Source organism: Cyclopterus lumpus, chromosome 21 (genome assembly GCF_009769545.1).
Source record: "Cyclopterus lumpus isolate fCycLum1 chromosome 21, fCycLum1.pri, whole genome shotgun sequence".
Lineage (NCBI taxonomy): Eukaryota > Metazoa > Chordata > Actinopteri > Perciformes > Cyclopteridae > Cyclopterus > Cyclopterus lumpus.
Genome location: NC_046986.1, coordinates 7,796,318 through 7,817,482, shown reverse-complemented (window position 1 = coordinate 7,817,482; position 21,165 = coordinate 7,796,318). Strand labels below are relative to the sequence as shown.

The 21,165-nt window shown below is 40.1% G+C and overlaps 2 protein-coding genes across 4 annotated transcripts in view; one reads left to right on the top strand and one right to left on the bottom strand.

Annotated features, from left to right (window-relative positions):
• Nucleotides 1–4,425, top strand: part of st6gal2a (ST6 beta-galactosamide alpha-2,6-sialyltranferase 2a) — a 36,546-nt gene extending 32,121 nt beyond the window's left edge. For all 3 annotated transcript variants that reach the window (XM_034561234.1, XM_034561236.1, XM_034561235.1), the window contains exon 7: nt 689–4,425. In XM_034561234.1, the coding sequence (XP_034417125.1) occupies nt 689–936 (248 nt within the window). In that variant the 3' untranslated portion in view covers nt 937–4,425. The remainder of the gene's footprint in view (nt 1–688) is intronic.
• On the bottom strand, nt 2,294–16,853 carry tmtops2b (teleost multiple tissue opsin 2b). The gene is given in 4 exon segments (XM_034561815.1): nt 2,294–2,380; nt 4,439–4,672; nt 7,744–8,087; nt 16,499–16,853. Coding segments are annotated over 4 exon segments (1,020 nt in total).
• Between the last annotated feature and the right edge of the window lie 4,312 nt (nt 16,854–21,165).

Below are 21,165 nucleotides of genomic sequence, written 5' to 3'. Positions count from 1 at the left end.
CATTTACACTCATAACATTTACACATTTGAAACTATAGTGTATCTCGTCCAAATCAAAACAAATGTCATTAACCACGAGGTGACATTAAAGGAATATCTTTGTTTTTGTTGTTGAGTTAGAGAGTAAAATGAGAACCTTAATACCTTTTCTGCTATCCAAGTCTGGTAAATACAACGCTATATAGCCAGGCAGTCATTTAGATGAACTTAATCTAAAGGCTGGTAGTCTTGCACAGCCAGAACGATCTCCACAGCGCTGTATCCCACTCTGGTATGGGGGGGGGGGGGTTAGGGGTCGACGACCTCTGGCTTGTTGTTATATCTTTAAAACAATCACAATCTTCTCGGGCGGCGCTAAACCCAGCATGCAGCAACACAGATGGTTGAAGGCGAGTAGAATACCACGGGAATTACATGACCAATGGGAGGTTTCTACCCACAGTCTACATCCGGGGGAGTCAGTAAACGGGCTAGTAGTTCTCTCTCTTCCCCAAGTTGGAACAAGTAAAGATGCAGTTGATTGGCCGGTTAAAGATGCCAGCATATCATTTGGTGTAAATGTATTAATTTGGTGTGATGTGGTAATGAGTTACTCAGTTGTGAGTATCAACAGTTTTTAAAGTAAGGACATTTCTTTGCATATGGTGACCTGAACTTGTCTGTCTGTCTGTTTCTGTTGCCATTGCAGGCATTCTCCTGATGATGGCGCTATGCGAGCAGGTGCATGTGTACGAGTACATTCCCTCCATGAGGCAGACGGACCTGTGCCACTACCACGAGCGTTATTACGATGCTGCCTGTACACTGGGTGCCTACCATCCCCTCCTGTATGAGAAGAGCCTGGTCCAGCGGATCAACACGGGCCCCGAGAGTGACCTCAGGAAGAAGGGCCGGGTCACTCTGCCGGGCCTCGGCACCCTCAACTGTGACATCTGAGATGTGAAAACCTGACCCTCTGAGCCTGAAAACACACACACACATACACACACACACACACACACACACACACACACACACACACACACACACACACACTTTGGCCTCTTCTGGCTGACTAAAGGAAGAGGTGCAATAAAGCCACTGGAGACGAGGAGGCTGGAGCTTACATGTTTCAAATTAGACCCATGAAGAACATAAGCCATAGCCCTCCAGGGAGGGATCAACATGGAGGCTTCTGAAATAACTTCACTAGACCAGAGACTAGTAAAGTCTCCAAGATGGAGCTGAATAAGACCTTTTTCTCTCTGCTTTAGCTGAGCCAGGTTAGCTGTGGAGCTGACATGGGTAGCAACAGATAAGTGTTTTTAGATAGTGAATTTTCAATAACTGGGTGTTTCAGTGGTGTAAACAGTTTATATATATATATATATATATATATATATATATATATATATATATATATATATATTACGAGTGGTTCTCCGCTCAAAAGGAAATGCCACTGTTCATAACGGTGATTTTTCTTTTTTAGTTTTTTTTTACTGGTCCCAAAGGGTTGTGAATAAGAAAAGAAGTCCTCCACGCTGAATGTCGTAAACGCAACACACACACACACACACACACACACACACACACACACACACACACTTACAGAGAGCAGACCGTCTTAGAGAAGAACTCCCCGGTGTAAAATATAGCTGTCGCAGCACTCGTGTAACTGTACATTTCATCGCCCTATAGCAGGTGTTCCTGATCGACATTCCTCTGATATCTTCTTGTGAAATCACAAGTTGTCGTGGGTGGGGGGAGGGGCGGGGCATTTGTCACTACTGATGTCTTTAAGCTTAATACTAAATTACTTTCCTGTGCATGCCAGCTTGCCGGCTCACACAACCACCAGTCTGTCGCTCCTGGTTCACACATTTCGGATGATTTCTTATCTGGTGTCAAGAAGCCCGTCTCTCAGTTAATTGCCCACATGAAGAAAGGCACTAAAGTAACTTCTTTTTTTGGGGGGGGTTGTTTTACTGAGGAACAGCCGTAGCCCGTGCCTGTTGGTCGACTGAACACTTTCCTTTTGGTTGCCTTGACTGTTCAGGTACACGCGGCGCATACTGCGGCATTGACTGCAGCAACATGGAGTTTAATTTAATTTAATTTGGAGCAGGGGATTCCACACTCTGCAATCTCCAGCCGGTTTTTGAAGGTCGATTTACTCTTTATTGAATGTAATGTTACCACTGCGCCAAGCCCTCCCTGGAGCATATGCTCTCTAGGGTTATTTTGTTGTCATGTAACAGCCCGAAGCCCATTTCCTACAACTATTCATGTCTCATATTTCCTGTATTCTCTATTATTGGTTCCTCAGATTGGAGAGCAAATTAGTTTTGTCTCCAGCTAGGATGATTTTTATGTCGGTGCCACATCGGGCCGGCAGACTCTGGAGGTATTTCGTTCAGCGTGGAGAGGGAGACACGGAAAAATATTGCCTTTTTTTAAAATGAGATTTCTTTTGCTAAGTGTGCTATTCTATAACATGTTCTCGTGCCATTGGTTGTGGTTTCGATACAAGATGTGAAAACGTGTCTCAGAAACGTTGCCTTGAGGTAGTCCTGATGTATGTTGAATGACGTGTGTGTCGATGGCTCTGTAGTAGCGTGTAGAGGATTCTGTAGGGCTGGGTATAATGCAAAATGTGTCCGTGCTGCCACAAACGTGCTGATATATATATTGTTTTTCTTTTAAATCAAGCAACACTTGATCAAAAGGAGAAAAAAAATGTCAACGCTTGACAGTCTGGGTGGGCGATATATATATATATATATATATAGATTAAACAAGGTGACATTGATATGCTGGATATCATGATATAGTAAAGTTTATGGAAATTCTGTTGAGAAACTACACTCAGTTGACGGCTTAATAGGCACACTTTGCTAAATCTAGTTAATAAACACAAACTCCTTTTACAATGTGGACAAAATATTAGAAACACATCCCACGCATATCACTCTAATGCATAAACAACTCAACGGCACCACAAACGACAGCCTCGAAAAATGACTTAAATCAACATCTTTCTTCATGAATATTGACTCGACTGCAGAGGCGACGCGTCGCACCGCATTGCTTTGAGCAAGGTGGACCTAAACTGGAAACTGAGTGGCTGTAGAGTTAAATAACCAGATGGGGAATGGCTAATTCAGTGAATTACATACATGACAAGTGTTTCATCACATTGATGCGAAATTCTGTTAAAATCTCATATTGCAACAAAGCAGTTTTTTGTTTTTTTCTTCTTTCTCTCGTTCATTTTCAGCTGAAATTGTAAAGAAATGACAGTTGAGAAACGATCTTGCGTTAAATACAGGATTCATATCGCCCAGCCCCATTCGACAGCTACGGACGCATTTTGATGAGAATGCAAAAGGAAAAGGTTTCATAAGTTTAATACCCAGCCCCGGTTTTTAAGTGGATTGTTTGTTTGGCTATTAGAAGAGTCTCGAAACAAGGAAACAGACTGAAGTAACCATTTTTTTTAAAGGAGGTTTATCATTCATTTTGAATCGTGCAGGTTTTCACCTCTGCTGTAGGTTTTTATGTTTCACATAAATGATAACATGTTTTATTGCTCGTGATTGTAATACACTGAAGGTGCAGAAACCCTGCAAATATTGTACATGTACATATATTTCTAAATAATGTCGATTTTACTTTCCAATGCACAGAGCATGCAAATCAGGATCAGGGCTAAGAGTCTTAAACTGTGCTGTACCGTGCTGCAAGTAGACACCATTGTCATTAATGTTGTGAGGCCATTTTGCTATAAGATCATTTTCTTAAGTGGTGTTTTGAAGATTTTAATGCATGCTTATGGATAGGGAAATCACAGCCAGCTGCGGTGCAGCTATTAGTAGTTCCCTGGGAGCACTTGTATTCAGTGCAATGCATTGTGCCAAATTCCATTTTTAATTATGTTTTAGCAAGGTGGGTTGAGGACCGATAGCAGGACTTCTAAGGTGCTATCAAAGATGGCGTTTGATTGAATTTGCAACCATTTTATTGTCAGGATTAAATGCAGGACATTATGCTGAAGCATGCGAGTGACGGGGTGACGAAAACATATTCGCAGACGCCGTGTAATCCATTTTTCCTTCGAGGCCTATGTTTCACGTCATGTTTTTACTCTATATTGTGGGGAATTTCTGCCCCACACTGCCTCTAATTGATTGTTCAACATTTACATTTCCCTCCTCCTGCACACCTGGACAGAGGAAGAGAAAAAGAAGGACGCATGACTGAACATGATAACATACGAGCTCCTGTTTCACTTGCAACAGCCTTAGGGGGTGTTCATCTTGACTCTGATTTGACAGTGAATTCTCTTCTTACACTTGAATTGATATTGAAATAGACCATTTTGATTTCAGCTGTTGTAATTTTGTCTTTTTTTACTGTGTAAATAAAGCTGTTGTACATGTCGGAGTTGTGGACTCACCTGTTTGTTCATGAGTATGTAGATGAGAGGGTTGATGACCGTGCTGCTCTTGGCCAGTAGCGATGGCACCACGCTGGCCACGGGACTGATGATGCCGGGCGGGCCGAACGTCGCCATCATGGCCACGATGCCGTAAGGCATCCAGCACAGCATGTAGCAGCCCGCTGTAGTCAGAACCAAACCCAGTATGTGGTACTCTCTCCTGCGGGCTGCGGTTTTTCGGATCTTACCCACCTGCGGATGACATTTAGAGAGGGTCGATGAAACTGAGAGGAGCCCCTCTGTCCCCCCTCCTCCTCTTCACATGAAATACTTTTTGTCGAAGCGTGATCACTTTTGTTCGTTCCCAACTTGCTCGACAGCTGGCGAGTTTGTGCTTTCAAGCTTGTTCTGACATCCCGAATTCCCCGATGGCACAAGCTGCGACGCTAATTCCATAAGACAACAGAGGCATTTTGAATTTGTTAACCGCGTTTCAGGAAAGGGATCAATTCAAGGCACTGCCTTGTTTATGAGGACGCAACCTCATTCCCAAACTAATTGAAACGTTCTGTACTTTGATACTCCAGTTTGCCCATTTAAAAAAAAAAAAAACTTATCATTTGTTTGCATCATGTCACCTTTTGAGTTCCCATTAAGTTCAGTATTTGCTTGCCAGAGGGTGCTCTGTGGGTCATATTTGAGAACTTAATGTGCGAATATATATGCTTCATGTGAGTGTAACAAAAAATAGGGACTTTGATATCGTACATTAGGGTTATGGTTACATTAGTGGTGCAAATTCCATGACGAATTTGCAGTTAATCAAATTAACAAAATCTATTTACGCAGTGAACCTCGACAGTTAAATAAATAAATATATATATATATATATATATATATATATATATATATATATATATATATATATATATATCTTTACACCGACTAATTCATCAGTGAACAAATTCAACAAATCTACTTTTACTACTTGTCCCTTCATGTATGTTTTTAAGAGAATTCGTCTAGGTGTGTCCTAATCTAATTAAACATCACTCTCTGGATCTCTTCACACACAGATGGCTTTCCTTTATTCTTTCTCCACCCTTCTGTTCTGTGGATGAATAGAAACATCAAACGAATGCATCCTTCTGTGACACACGCCAAACTCTCCAAACAGCCCACTGAAGGCAAACGAGGCTCGGCCTTTATCGAGAGTACAGCTCTGCTCATGGATATGAAGACTTCAAAAGCACGAGATGGTTACTCATGCAGGAGAAGTTCAATTCACTAAGAGGGAAGTCGAACATATAATTTCACTCTAAGATGAACCTCTTTTCCACTTAGCGCATATATGCAGATTTATTTAAACACGAGCAAACCGGTGAAAAAATAGTTGATGCCAGTAGACGAGTATAAGCCTTTATTTTTTGGTCATGTTCAACATCATGAATGTGCTTGGAAACTGGGTTAGTAAACGGTGAAAATTAAATTCTGAGTTTTGAAATCGGTCGAGGTTGAATAAAGTGTGTTTTAAAATGACTGTTCTCTGACTGGAGTCTGGTGGCTCTGAGGAAAACATTATAAATGTTAATACATTGTAATTAGTCTCCAAACCCCTGTTGCTTTTATTTATTATACATTCACAGAGCATTGCACCACAAAAGGGGCGAAAAATATAGCATGGAGTGTCGCGCTTCCATCCCAGCCGATCAGAGATGGAGGCAATAAATGACGACTATAGTCATTTCTGTCCAGATTGAATCTGATTCTGTTCTTCTCCCCTAAAGACAAAAGCCAGATGTTCGTGGATTTATATTTGTTCAGTGGGAAAGGGGCTTTAAATAATTTAGTTAAAGCATATTACCGTCTACATCTGATGATCGCCATCAATTGATTAGTTTACTGTCTGTGTGTACTTTACAATCGTCTTCTCGTAATCTGTATTTGTAAAGCCCTTTAGAAACGGAGGCCTAAAGTGCTTTACAAAAATATCGGATTACAACAACTAAAGAAAGAACAAATAGATGTGTGGGTGTCTTTATGCTCTCACTGTCAATGCAGCTGATCGTTCTGAGCTAATGCTATGATAATGCCCTGCCCTGACCCCTTCTGCTCTCAGGAATAAACAAAGTAAATCCCTGCGAGTGCAAAGGATTTAACCTGCTTAAAAGCAAGGAAAGACTCGCCCCCGAATCTCACAGCACCAGTTGGCACGCCATGGATACTTAAAAAGTGCATGACGGTGACAATGCATACGTTTAAGTCGAGACAAAAGTAAAAAACAACCTTTTAGATCACATCCCCCGGTCGAAAGATGCACGCACAAAATAAAGTGCAATCAAAATAAAGTGCAAAAACAAAATAAGATGTGTGCTTATGTAAGCTAGTGCGAACTAATTTCAACCAGTGATATCGGGATAGCCATCCATCAGTACACAACTTAAGGCGCTCACGCTTTCGTTTCACTTGGACTTTAAGCTGAACACCAGTTTGTTGTATTTCAGGGCATAACTTATTTTGCATGCTCCCACTATTATGTTATGTATTTGGATACTTAGTTAGAAGCAGAGTAGGGATTTATGGCACCTACTTCCAAGGTGCATGGAGGAGGTAGAAGTCTGAAAAAGGTCAAACCTTTGACATGGACACTTTGGCAATAAAAAACTGAAAGGATGGAACACACCGCTGTATGCTTGGGGTCATTGCTTCTACTCTGGACTATATCACCTCGGTGAACATCTTACAGTGAGATGTTCACTGTAGTGCAAGAAACACTAATGCCATCCCAGGAGAGTGTGCACACTGGTAGACTTAGCTTTTTTTCTGGAAATATCCTGGTCCATAACGAGACCATGAAACCTCAAAATCCCTCTTCCTTGACCTGTAACCATACCCATAGAAACATAGACCCACAGTGATTTGTTAGAGGGTGAAGCTTGTGTGGATTATATGAAATATAGTTTTATAGTTCAATTAACAGTGAAGGGGGTCTTGTCCCTCCACTCCACTCCAATAGGCATTGATCCCCTTCATGGGGCAGCTGACTGAGCATCCATCTGTTGTATGTCTTTGGTTTGAAAGGTTTTTTGGGGATATTTCTCACCTTAAAAATGGAACACCATTGGAGAAAGTTGCAAAATATATGAATTTGGGATAACCATCTGCGGTTCTTTGTTTAAAAAGCCAACTACAAACTATTTTGGCCACCTTTCAAGCTTTCAGTGTGTGCTAGAGGTAGATTTTGGTGAGGGACCAATTTAAGCAATTTGTGGTTTTGCTTTCAACATCAGACAGGAAAAAAGCACACACACACACACACACACACTTTGTTATCTCTCTACCTGTTTGACTGCCCATAACAGCCTGCTATAGCAGTAGATCATCACCAGCATGGGCAGGCCCAGGCAGAAGGTAAAGAGGCAGATGATGTAAGCGTGAGACTGGGCCGTCTGAACCGTCCAGGACACGGAGCAGCTGGTTCCGGCCCCCTCTATGCCATAGCTGCTCCAGCCCAGCAGGGGGGGCACTGTCCAGAACAAGGAGTACAGCCAGGAGCCCCCGATAGCCAGCAGGGGTTTGCGGTAATCTGGCCCCCGCTTGTTGTATACGGTCAGAGTGCTGTAGCGGTCGTAGGAGAGGGTCACCAGAGAGATCAGCGACACGATACCTGAGAAAGACAGAGAGGTGAAATGATGACAATGGGCATCTGTAAGTTATCGATATCTTAGATTTATTGTGGTTATCCTGAAGGGAACATGAATGTGAGGGACCAAACTCCATGACAATCCATCCGGTAGTTGTTGAGGTACTAAAACACAGAATGTGAAACTCATGGTGCACGAGATGAAAAGTCATTGGGATTCATCCAATTGGAGCCAATTGGGATTCATCCAATTGGAGCCACTCGAGAAAAAGTCAGGAGATCACCAAAGTCATTAGGTCTCCTCCTTTGGTGAGCGTAAATGTCTGCGGGGAGTGATGAGGTCAGAGTCTAGACTGAACTGACTGCACTGTAATTCATTTCATAAAAGCTTTCAAAAGTGCACATTGTTGTCCCCTTCACGGGCGCGATGCTACAACCTCCATGTTTCAAAAGGAAAAGTGTGTAAGGCTGAATAATGATACCGTACTGATATGTATTCAATCCCATTTTAAATCTCCCCAGCCACTGGTTTCCACTCGGTGCACATTGTGATAGAGCAGCAGTCACCAAAGGGCTCGAGCACCCTATGATTCTGAGGTATTTTTTGGTGCGTTATGAATCAATCAGAAAAGATGACGGTAGTTATTTAGAGGAGCTTCGGTATATTTTATTGAGGACTTATGCACCCTAAAATGAACATGTCACAATCTGAACTTTTCAAATCCAACGCTGCGACCCCTCTGCGGCTGTTTTTTGCTCTCTGGACCTATTGGCCTTTTTTAAAATTAATTTGTCATAAATGTTCCAACAGTTGCCATTATAACTCAGCGTCCTTTGTATCTGCCATAGAAAACAGTCTTAATGTAATACCCACAGGGTTCAAAGTACTCATATAACCATCTGGCATCCAGGGAATGGGGAGTTGGAGGGCATACATTCCTGCATCATTGAGACCAGGCAGACAAACCAGCTGAAGCATGAAACATACAATGAATACGATACATTCAAATACATTGTGCAGCTTAAAATGAGGTGCCCCATTTTTTCAATATGTACAATATCTAATGTCGAAAAACATGCAGATCACGAGACTATCGCAGACTGTCGCTAACACAGCCAGCATGTGTTAAGCATGTAGGGGGGGAACCTCACGCAGAGAACATGCAAATTCTACACATCAAACAGCTGTTCAAACCTCGGTGATGTGAGACACCTGGAAGTCAAGCTTACATTTTATATTTTATAATGAAATGAAAAGAATTAATCGCGCAAGATCAAATGGTGTTTGGAGAGGCACCCGCTGACTCATCCTCCAGATGCGGAGGCTTCAAATCATGACACAGTGTGAACATCACGATACAGAACATAAAATCCATAAGCAGGGTTATGAGATTATAGTTTGGATGTGACTTTGATGTTTCTCGTGGTTTGTATTCCGCATGCATATCTGTGGTTATCAGACCAAGGTAATAAGGATGTGTGTGCAGTCAGACAGGGTATAATTATTCACAGTGCAGGGGTTGCAATAAGCATGCAGTGTTTCAGCAGTAATTAGCAATGGCATACAGGTGTGAAAAAAATAGGCTCTTTGGTATTTTTGTCATTTTGAGATTTGACCCTATATTACTTGTCTAAAGTTTTTTAAATGAAAACTAAGTGTCTGTGATTTATTTTTAATGACTCGTGTCTATTCAGAAACAGACTAATGCATTGCTGCCTCTCTTTTTATGGAATTTGTTGACGATGTAAAACATTATGTAAAAATAAAATACAAAACACAATAATATTTGACTGTTGTTTTTGAATGCTTGGTTTTCCGAGTCAAAGTTGAAGACACGTGACATGTGAACGGCGCAATCCAGCAACATTTTGAATTGTGTCATGAATTACACACGTTTAACAGTTTAAAGATAAATTTTACATGACAAGAAAGCTGCGAAATCTAATTAAAAACCAAAGGTCGCGTAACGTCTCCCTTTCTCTTAGTTCATCTGGACGTTGTTTAAATCATACTGCAGAATTAACTTTTGAAAAATGTCAAGATTGAAGGTGTTCATCTTGACCTTAAACCTTGTAATTGGAAAAGAAAATCTTTTGACACATTTCACAGTTTCAAGCACTTTCTTCGCTTGGAATGTGAAGTATTGTAACACATTAACCGCAGACTGCTCCTGGTGAATATACCACTTTAAAAAATAATATATAATAATATATAACTCTGTGATATTTAGTTGTGGGCGAATGTCTTCACTGCTTTTCTAAACTTGTTGCTGCAGTTAGTTTGAACCCATCTGTCATTGTGTAAATATAGACTGATGAAGTATTACTTCACTCTCACGTAGTTACCGCTCCATAAATGGCTGGAAAAACACAGGACTTTTGTATTTGCATAAACATGAAGGACATATATCTATCACAGGTGTCCTCTGTTGTCAGAGCCACGTTGCTAGCTTGGCTACAAATGACTGAAATAAAACTCACGAGACGGCTCAGCGGCTCACATTGTATATCACCATGTCTCAATAGAGAACATGTAACATGCTGTTATTGAGATTAATAGAGACAAGGTGATACAGCAAACGCTCTTAATAAATCAATTGAATGAACGCAGGTATGAGTCATCCTGCGTCATGCTGGTTTCTGGTGTTGTAATGGTGTTGGTGATGTAAAAGGATGTTTAAAATACCGTGGGGATGGTTTTTAAATTGTATATGGACTATACTTGTATTAAAGCACTTTAAACACGACTTGTCATCGCTCACACATTCACACACTGATGGCTAATTCATACGCCCACCACCGAGCCACATCGATGAGGATACTTCATGACCCGTGAGCTTTGTGCTCCTGCGTCATCTCCTCTCAGACAACAGGGTGGCAGTCAGATTTATAGATGAAATGAATAATCCAAGGTGTTATTTATGCATTAATATGGGTGATTGCAGTTTAACCAAAAGCACTCTGCCGCCTTCACACACGTTAACCTTATACATCGACGGACACGTGACGGAGCGAATGTTCTTTGAATGATGTTATTATTGGTGGGCTCGTGAGTATATGCTGGATGCAAGTGAACACGTAAACACGTATTACATTTATTCACGTGCGGGAGCACTATTGTGAATCACCATGTGGGATTGCCTGTGAATATTTTTGTTTGTTTGTTTACATTTAGGCATTTCACAGTGCGAAGCAGTTCGCCCCCCGAGCCGCCACGTGTCAGGGAAAGTGCACGGCCTCGGACACGAATAATTCAACTTAAATACAGGGACATTGTTGGTTTTATAAAGATTTTCATTGATTGCATTTTGTGTTAAGAAAAGCATTTACTCGTACTATTTATTTGTATTCGAAAGATGCGTCTAATGATGCACAAAAGTAAACATACTATTATTTAGATGCAGACGCACACATAAGGTATTTATGAGAGTGTCATGGTGAAACTATCTTTATGTAGTTTGTTCAAAAAGGGAAGAAAAATGAGCAAAAGGTACATTTAATGTTTTTTCCATTCTATTATCAAAACCGCTTATCCCATTCAGCCGACACTGGGCGAAGGTCTGGTACCCTGAACAGGTTGTCAGTTTATCTCAGAGCACACATGGAGACAGAAAACCAGTCACGCTCACATTCACAGGCAGTTTAGAGTCTCCAATTAATCTGAGCTGCATGTGTTTGGACTGAGGGAGGAACCCGGAGAACCCAGAGGGAACCCACGCTGACAGGGTGAGAACCAACTTTGGCCCCTCTTGCTGTGAGGTGACAGTCTTAGCCACTACAGCACAAAATATAATGGTTTATGGTTTATAATTAGTTTTCTCTGCATTCCTATTCGCTTATCTCTTCTTGTTTATCTTATATAGAGGTTAGGAAATGGAGGCTCTTAATAATCTTATTGGCAGTTTATCAATATGTTTTGTTGTGATAGATAAGTAGCTATAGGGAGATAGCCTACGTTATCACCGAGGAAGGCAGGATTAGATCAACACCCTGCACACACAATACCTGCAGGGGACATGAAACAAGCATTGGATGTGTCGACTGGTACTGGATTCCTGGACAGCGGCACTTCATGAGATTAGCAGCATCCTCAGCATTCAGCACTATGAGCCCCGATGGAGACTAAGACACGGTGTGGGAAAAACCTTTTCTTTTCTTTTTTCTTTCTGAAATGGAAATTTGTCTCAAAGAATTGTCCCTTCTTCTTTTTTTTTCTTCTTTTTTTTTTAAATCAGTGAGCCTCAGGCACAGCAGGGGAATAAACAAACAAATCACGCAAACGTAACGACACATTAACAAATGTTACCGCCAGATAAACATCATCAATAATCTTTCATATATTGACGGGACACATCGACGTGGAGGAGCGGATCAATGAAGGACGACCCACGCTACCACTCAGACACAGTCGCCCCATCAGGAATATCCTGATGGGGCGACTATTGCAAAGACAGCACCCGCTGTTATCCAGCTGAAGAGCAGGCAAATCAAGCTTGAAAATGCATTGTCACAAAGGTTTGTGTTTCGAATGAGCATCAGAAGATAAGGTTTTCCTTTACTATTCTATATATTTTCTGTTGTTAAGGCCGTTGCTGGAGAGAATTCACTTCATTCAATCATGGGAGTACTTATTGTGAGTGATGATGCAAGACTGGTTGTGAGTGGTTTCGTTAGTTTGTCGCCATTTGGTCATGACACACTTGTAAAAGAAGTCCCAAAAATCAACATAAATAAATACGTAAACAGAGAAGCACACATGACCAAGGAAACAAATTATACAAATGAAACGCAAACACGAGGGCGACATTAGTTTTGTCACTTTCTGTCTGCGCTCCAATCAAGCTTGTATCTGCTCTAGTTCTCAAAGGAGAAGGACGCTCTTCCTTCTTGACGGCTTTTATATCTTCTGAATTCAGTTGGCCAGCGAGCTTATTTAAAGAATAAAATATGAAATCATACACACATACATCATGTGCACAAAGTATACGAATGTTCAGCAGTAGAGCCAAACATTTCATGTTTTTTTCTTTTGAAAAGAGGCCCAGCTGGATATATATCACAAACACTATGCTGCATAAATATACTAAACTGACTGCAATCCCGTTTGCATTTGCCTGGAAAAGGTCAGACTACAGAGACGAAACCATTGCAGATGGAACAGCGTATGTGTTGGCAGTTGAGTAAGAAATTGCAGTACAGAAATGCCTAATTGGTGTGAGGTACTACAAACAGTGTCAAACTTACATCGTTTCTCCACCAGAGAGCCCGTACGAGTGGATTTTTTACAACAATAAAATGTCCCGCTCAGTATAAATTGTGTTCATTATTAATAAATAGATCAATCTTTATTTGGCAGAGCTGGTAAATAACTTCTTGTTTGGTTTCAGTACCCGTTTCTATCTTCAATATGTTAAATACATGAATCTCTAAATGGATCTGGCAGAATAAGAGACCGAGGATAAGACTCAAAATTTATAGGCCTGGGCCTATTACATCGTACACAATACTATTGGGCAGCGCAATTAACATTCATATAGTGGCATGGTTTGGATGGACCCAGAGAGAGCTATCAACACTGCCCTTTACAGACATAAAGTCTTTTAATAAAGTTACAATTTAAAACGAATGGATAAAACCAACAGAAGGTTTTGACAACGTTCAATATCAAGGGCTAGGCCACGAGGAGGCAATATGTAATTACCTTCCTATGTGTGATAGTGGATTTAGAAGATGGGCTGATAAAGGTCTTAAAACTATCAATCACATACTTGACAGAGCAGAACTCAAGTTATTTCCCCAACTTCAGGAACAATACACACTTCCATCAAATGACTTGTGTATAGCATCTTCAATTGAGATATTACATCACAAACCGTAAAGAGAGGCAGTTAGTCAGTAAAAATCCTAATGAGATGGAAGATTATTTCATAAATATTGCAGCCAAACGTTTTCCAACTGAAATGCAAGTCTCCCGTATATATTCAGAAGGCTTGCAGCTGAAAAATCGCAAAATACATGGAACGTCAAGGAAAAGTGGGAATTGGAATTAAATGTTATTATTGAAGATCATTTATGGGAAGATCTGTGCAACAACTTCCATAAAAGGATCAATAGCAACGATGGAAAGAATCTGACTGGAAATGAAAAATCTGATTTCTGAACACAGCTCCTATAATCTCTCCATATGTCAAAGATCCTTTGGCAGGCAATATGTTGGAGAAACAGTGGAGAAATAGGGGATCACACAGTAATTCAAGGGTTCTGGGAAAATATCATGGCAGAAATTGATAAAATCATAGAAGTGGATGTTTCCTTAGATCCATCGCTATGTCAGGCTCTATACCGGATTTAGGTGACAGACATCTGAGATATATTCTGAGCATACTTTTAATGATTGACAGGAAAATAATAACTGAAAGGAAAACCATGCCAACCATAACTCAGTGGCTGCAGAGACTGAAACAGGTCCATACAATGGAAAAAGATTATGCAAATCTAAAACTGACATGTAGCCACTTTCAAAAGAAGATGGACCTGTATTACATTATACATAAATGGTTGAACAATTGAAATGAGCTGTTGTAATAAAACTGTGCCACCCTATAGTCAGTTTCTTTCATTATTTATATGTATTCATTTAATTATGTTTCCACTCATTTGTTTATTATTATATCCTGTTTTACTTTAATTCGATTTTTATCATACTATATATTTATTATATGTTTTATTTAAATCGATTTTTAAATTTTATTTATTTATTTATTTTCTCCCCTCCCCTGTTACTAATACTCCTTTTTGAGTACACGTGTAAAAGTGTGTTCATGTGGGAAGGTATATGGATATGCTGTGCACATAACTATGTGTATGTGGTGGATATGTATATGTAGATGCATATGTATATGTGCATGTATGTGTGTGTGCATATATGTTCGGATATGTACTCACTACTCGCTAAACTATCGGTACTATATTAGCATTATATTAGCAAGTGCCTTGTTTTGGAGGTCATATGTCAGGAACTGTTCTGTTGTGTTTAAAGTGTAAAAATAAAAAGTTCCAAAAAAAGATCAATCTCAGGGATCCATATTAAGACTATTTAAAGTTGTCAAACTAATACGATCTCTAAAGGAAAACTTCACCCCCAAAATGATCATTGTAAATCAATTACTCACCATATTTTACCTTGAATGAAACTGTGCGGTATAATCTAATCCAGTCCTACTTCCCAAACACATGCATCTTCATTAAAACCTCACAATTTGAAACACTCACACATGAAGTCATGCTTGTGTGATGCAAGTACTGTTTACACAGAAGTGTTTTAAATATACTTTTTGGGCAAAAATGCATGTGTGGGATATTGGTGAGTTATTGATGAATAAGTCATCCATAATGTGTTAGTTGCAGTACTGCTCTGTCACCACAAGTCCCCCCTTTGTTCCTTTCGCACACCTCCAATAAAACAGCAAGAAGTCACACCATTTCTGCTAATAAGCATTTACAACTTTAATTTGCGTGAATTACCTCAGTAAAGTAATTAAACAGATGGTGTGAAATATGGACAGCCATATAGTGAAAACACATAAATCCCACCTTGTCCCCATGTGACTGATGCAACAGAAAATATGAAACTTGCGATATGACGATATCAGGATAAAGGAGATCTGACACACATTATTATTGAAGTAGCTAAAGTATCTCAGGTCTATCCATTGTGGGTAATGATGCAACGAGAAATCATTTAAAAAAAAGACGTTTCCACCTTTTCTTAATTAAGTTTTAAAAATAGTAGTATAGGTCACTATATATTGTTATTTTACGCAGGCTTATTGTTGACCAGATTAAAACTGATGTACTTTTCTTTTTTCTCTACCTCCTTCTGTTTCATGGATTGTGGAGGTCTGGCTCGTGGTTCTAATTATTCATACATTTCTTTCATATTCATTGAATGTGTTGTAACTCTGTAATGCTGTTCATTCTGTACACATGACATCTCTTGCTTCTGTCCATCCGGGGAGAGGGATCCTCCTCTGTTGCTCTTCTGAAGGTTTCTTCCCTTTATTTGTTCTATTATTGGGGAGTTTTTCCTGATCCAATGTGAGGTCCTAGGACAGAGGATGTCGTATGCGTACAGATTGTAAAGCCCTCTGATGCATGCACGTTGTGATATTGGGCTATACAAAATAAACTGAATTGAAATTGAATTACATGACGAGTAAAAGAAAAGGTTTTGCGATTGTGGGTACTCTCTCAGATTAGTTTCCCAGACATATACCACTTGAACATATATATATATATATATATATATATATATATATATATATATATATATATATATATATATATATATATATATATATATATATATATATATATATATATATATATATATATATATATATATATATATATATATATATATATACGGAACTTACCGAAGCAGGAGTTGATGAAGCCGTACCAGCTGCAGCCGCTGCGCCCCAGCAGCCACTTGCCTCGGATGCTGGAGGCGAAACTGAGAGTGGTGCCGAACAAGCACACCAGCATGTCACTGACGCTGATGTTCAGCAGCAGCATGTTCACCGGCGTCCGCAGCTTCTTGAATTTGCAAAACAAAAGCAGCACGACGAGGTTGTTGAGGAAGCCGAACGTCATGATGAAGCCCAGCATCACGGACAGCACCACGAAGCCCGTCGGAGAGAGCTTCCCTCGGTCCGCCGACGCGTCCACCAGCTCCCGGTCATCGCTCAGGTTGAAGCTGTAATTCAGACCAGCCTGACCAGAAAACATCCTGCAGTCCATTCATCGGAGCCTGTATTCACTCTGGAGACGGGTTTTTGTGTGTGTGTGTGTGTGTGTGTGTGTGTGTGTGAGAGGTTGGTCACTTTACGGACGCGGGATGTTTATGGAAAGCAGCCTCCTTCTTAAGTCTTTTCCCATGCTGTTTTTTCCCCTTTGGGACATTGAGACGCACATTCCTCCACTGCTGTTGAGAGCCTGCAGCTGCTGGGCTCGTTCCTACGGACCTGCCACTGTCGCGATGGCGAAGCAACACATTGCAACCACAAAGGGCCACCTGTTACCTCAGCGCGTCGCGCGTCCCCTTGTCCGGATTCGGTGCACCGGGTTCCGTTGTTAAATTAAGGATCACGTCTTATGAGAGCGACTCAACCTTTCTCCAAACTGTTTTTGTGTTTGATGAAGTCTGTCATCCCCCAAGTCACCCCTTTTAGATTAGTGTAATCTGCACTCACTGAGGCTCAGGCAAGATGCGCAGTGTTGCGTAAAGTGCCCTCTGCTCCGCAACCGAGCCTCTTTTAAGGGCGACTCTTACGTCACGAAACATCCTTGTTACAGGGGCTTGGAGGGGTGTGTGTGTGTGTGTGTGTGTGTGTGTGTGTGTGTGTGTGTGTGTGTGTGTGTGCGTGTGTGTCTTGTGGGGACATACATCTGATTACAATGTCGCCCAGGAAAAAATGCACATCATCCCCATAAGTCAAATCTTTACATTTTGGAGTGAAGACTTTTGAGGTTTAAGGCAAGGTTAGGATTAGACTGAAGCAAGGGTTAGGGTTAGGTTTGGGGTTAGGGTGAGGGTGAGGATTAGGTTGGATAAGGGTGAAGATGTCTCCAGGAAATAAATGTAAGTCAATGTAATGTCCCAAAAAGTCATACAAACATGACATGATACTCCTGAACTTTTCTTGCAGCAGGGTCATTATTTTGAATTAATTTACATGAACAGTTGTATGAAGAGCCATTATCAACAACGCTGTCATCATCAAATGATCATTAGGTGCACATTTAGTCACCTGCCCATTAAAATACATGTCCACATGTAGGTTGTCACTCAGGTTGCATTGAGAGATGGCTTTAGCCTTCTTATTGCGCTGTTGGACAATTCATAATCCTCGCCCGGCTTTGGAAACTGAAGAACATGATTCAAAATGTTAATGGTAAGAGTTAAAGTTGATTTGATTAAAATTAGATGATCAAACGTGAGCTGCATGTTTATTTTCCCAAAAGGTTTCCCATTCTCTGATGTGACAGGGAAACAATGCAAGTTATTCTTTAGCCAAACTGCAAGAAACTTAATACACAAATGACACACGGCTCTCATTCCATGCTGACAGCAAATTCAAGACAGAATTCTTCTTATTTTGGGTTTAACTAATATGTTTGCTTGATGAGCATCACCAGTAGGATCCAGTAGAAAATCCAAAAAACAAAATCGAAGCGCTACCAAAGCAAAGTGTGACTATGAATGTATGATGAGGACTTAGATGCTTAGTGTATTTATGTTGTCAGAGCTACACTTGAATGTAATAAGGCTATTGTGAGGAATGGTTTAACTGTGTCTTTACTTTACAGCTCTTAACATTACACGTTTTAAACATTCTGGCATATTTTGATGAAGTAAAGTTGTTTCAAATGACACTAAATGAAGCACTAAGTGAACAGTAGACTGGTGCACTCATGGTGGTGCTACTTGAAAAGTCAGAATCATCAACGTTAGTAGGATTTGTTGTTAGTAGGAACATGATTATCTGTGCAACAATGTCATGCCTAATCATTGAGTATTTGTTGGGATATTTCAGTCCGAAGCAAAGGGATGGACTAACAGTCACTGAACTCTCCATTATGAGCAGCTGTCAGATGGTCCTTTACAAAATACCGCCTCTGACAGATTGATTTTTCTGAAAACCATTTCTAAGAAAACATGCCAAACAATAAACAGACAGAAAGCAGAGATGGTGTAATGCTTCCTTCTAATTGGCAAAATGGAAATGTGTCCCTTTTCCTCTGACATTTAATGTCCATGAGCAGTTCACTGCTGATGACGGAACGCTTTTTGATGCGAGAAATTTGGAATTATACCTGCAATTAAAAGATAAAAATCAAAGTGTTATTTATTTACCTTAGTGAGAGCTTTGGTGAATGTCCCAAAAAAACGTCCTGCCGTAAAAGGTTATATTAATAAAATTCCTTTTAAAATAACCATGCTGATGCTTCGGGCTAATTATTTGTAACTGTTACAGTTGATAGCAATTTTGTGAGCAGGTTTTATGATCCGGAAATAAGACGGTTTGACTGAAAAGAGGTTTATGTTTCATGAAATAATTGTGCTTTCAGCCAACTCAGTGACTGAACATGTGCAGCTGAATACCAGGAGAAAAACAACAGACCACAACAAGTGGATTATCCCTAGATGAGTAGTCATCAGTACCTTATGCTAGTATCCAGAGTACAAAGACAGCCAGGAAATTAATTGTTTAACTTTTGACTGTTTTAAGCCCATATTTATTAAAATCCACTTGCCTACATGTTATTAATATAAGTATACTTAACTCAGCTACCAGGCAGACGTCACACAATTGAATCACTTCCATAGCGAATGCAACAAAACCCGAAAACAGCACTGAGGTGATGCAACTCGGTGCTGGATTTGCTGTGCCTCTTGCGAAATATGTACACGGTGAGTAACATGAAATGTGAAAACTCCTTCCTTCCTACAAACAATAAGTAAGAAGAAAGAGACCTCATGAGGTGAATGCATATTGCATTTTTAGTTGCCTCCAGAAGTTTATGGGTTTTTATGGAGACCCTTGTTACTCTTAATTGTCCTCAACATAATGACATAGTGCAGTTTGTGGTGCTCAGGACTGAAAATTAGATTCAATTTAATTTTAATTTAATTCCTCATGAAAGTGTGCACCAAAGTTATAAAGTAGATGTTGACATTTTTTAAGTGAAACTTTGCCTTCATCTGCTGGTGGTATTAGATGTAAAGTCAAGGGATCAGCAATGCCATGAGGATTCATCCTCAACGACAGCACATGATATTAAAATGTCATTTTAATGTAATATTGCACATGACATGGTTATTATTGTTTTTCAGTGTCTGATGATTCAGCTGTCCTTCCTAGGGAAGCCTATTTAAGCCTTGACGATGTCCACCTCTGGTCCCCTGATGTTGACTCGTTTCCGAGGGGTCCTTTGCCTCCTAAATTCTACCACAAGCTATTTAATCTCTGGGATGTTGAGTTGCATGTGATTCAATTTAGACAACTCCAAAAAAAACTGTCCACCACACTCCTGTACTCAGCCTCCTGTCCCCTACTGATACGGATCACAATCGCCGATCCATCAGAAAACGTCTGCAGGTCCGAGGTGTAGAGTGTGAACAGGAAGGGAGACAGGACAGTTCCCTGAGGTGCCCCAGTGCTTTTATACTATGTTGTTGGACACATTGCTTGACTCTTACGTGATCTGCAATTTTGACCATGGTCATATTCCAAATTTTCTGCCTGGTATGGAGATTTTGATTATTTTTAAGAAGCCATTCTCGCCTATTCTGAAGTATAAATCTGATGAGAGGGAAATGATGAAATTGTGTGTTTATTTACTCTGTTGTTTACACCGGGTGTGCTTTGTAGATTCATCGTGTCAATCTCACATACAGCTAATCTTCGGGCTATGCATTTGTTTGTTTTGGTCAAGTCACCAACTGATCCATCCATAGTTAAGTGGGAGTTAAACTAGCAGAATGTTGACATAGTCTGTTGTCTGTATTAATATGTATTAATTCAGCATTTTCCTGGAAACAAGTAAACAGCGGAGAAGCATCTATGTGACATATATTAGAAATATGTTTCCCAAATAAAAGTATTTCATAACAAATTATATAACAAATGCAACACAGGGATACATATATTACACTTGTTTGCTGTTTATTAAACTGTATCCTGTATATGCTTATTATTTTTCAATTGTGTTCATTTCTTCTTCTTCTAATTTAAAATATATATATTTTAACAACTCTAATCTAAAGTCAAAAGGAATCGTTAAATTGAAGTACCGGATGCCTGCAATGTAATTGTGTATTTACAAAGGTAAAAACATGAAGGTCGTTGAGACAGAGTGACAATCTGTTTATTTTGCAGTCCTAAAGTTTTCTTGTTTTTCTTCCTATAAATCATACCTGCAGTATAATGTCATACGGGTGTCTAGACTGCAAATACACGTATGCGAATACATCTGAGCACACAAAAAGCTTACAGCATGCGGTGGTTGCTGAACACGGTTCGTTTGCTGCGCCGTG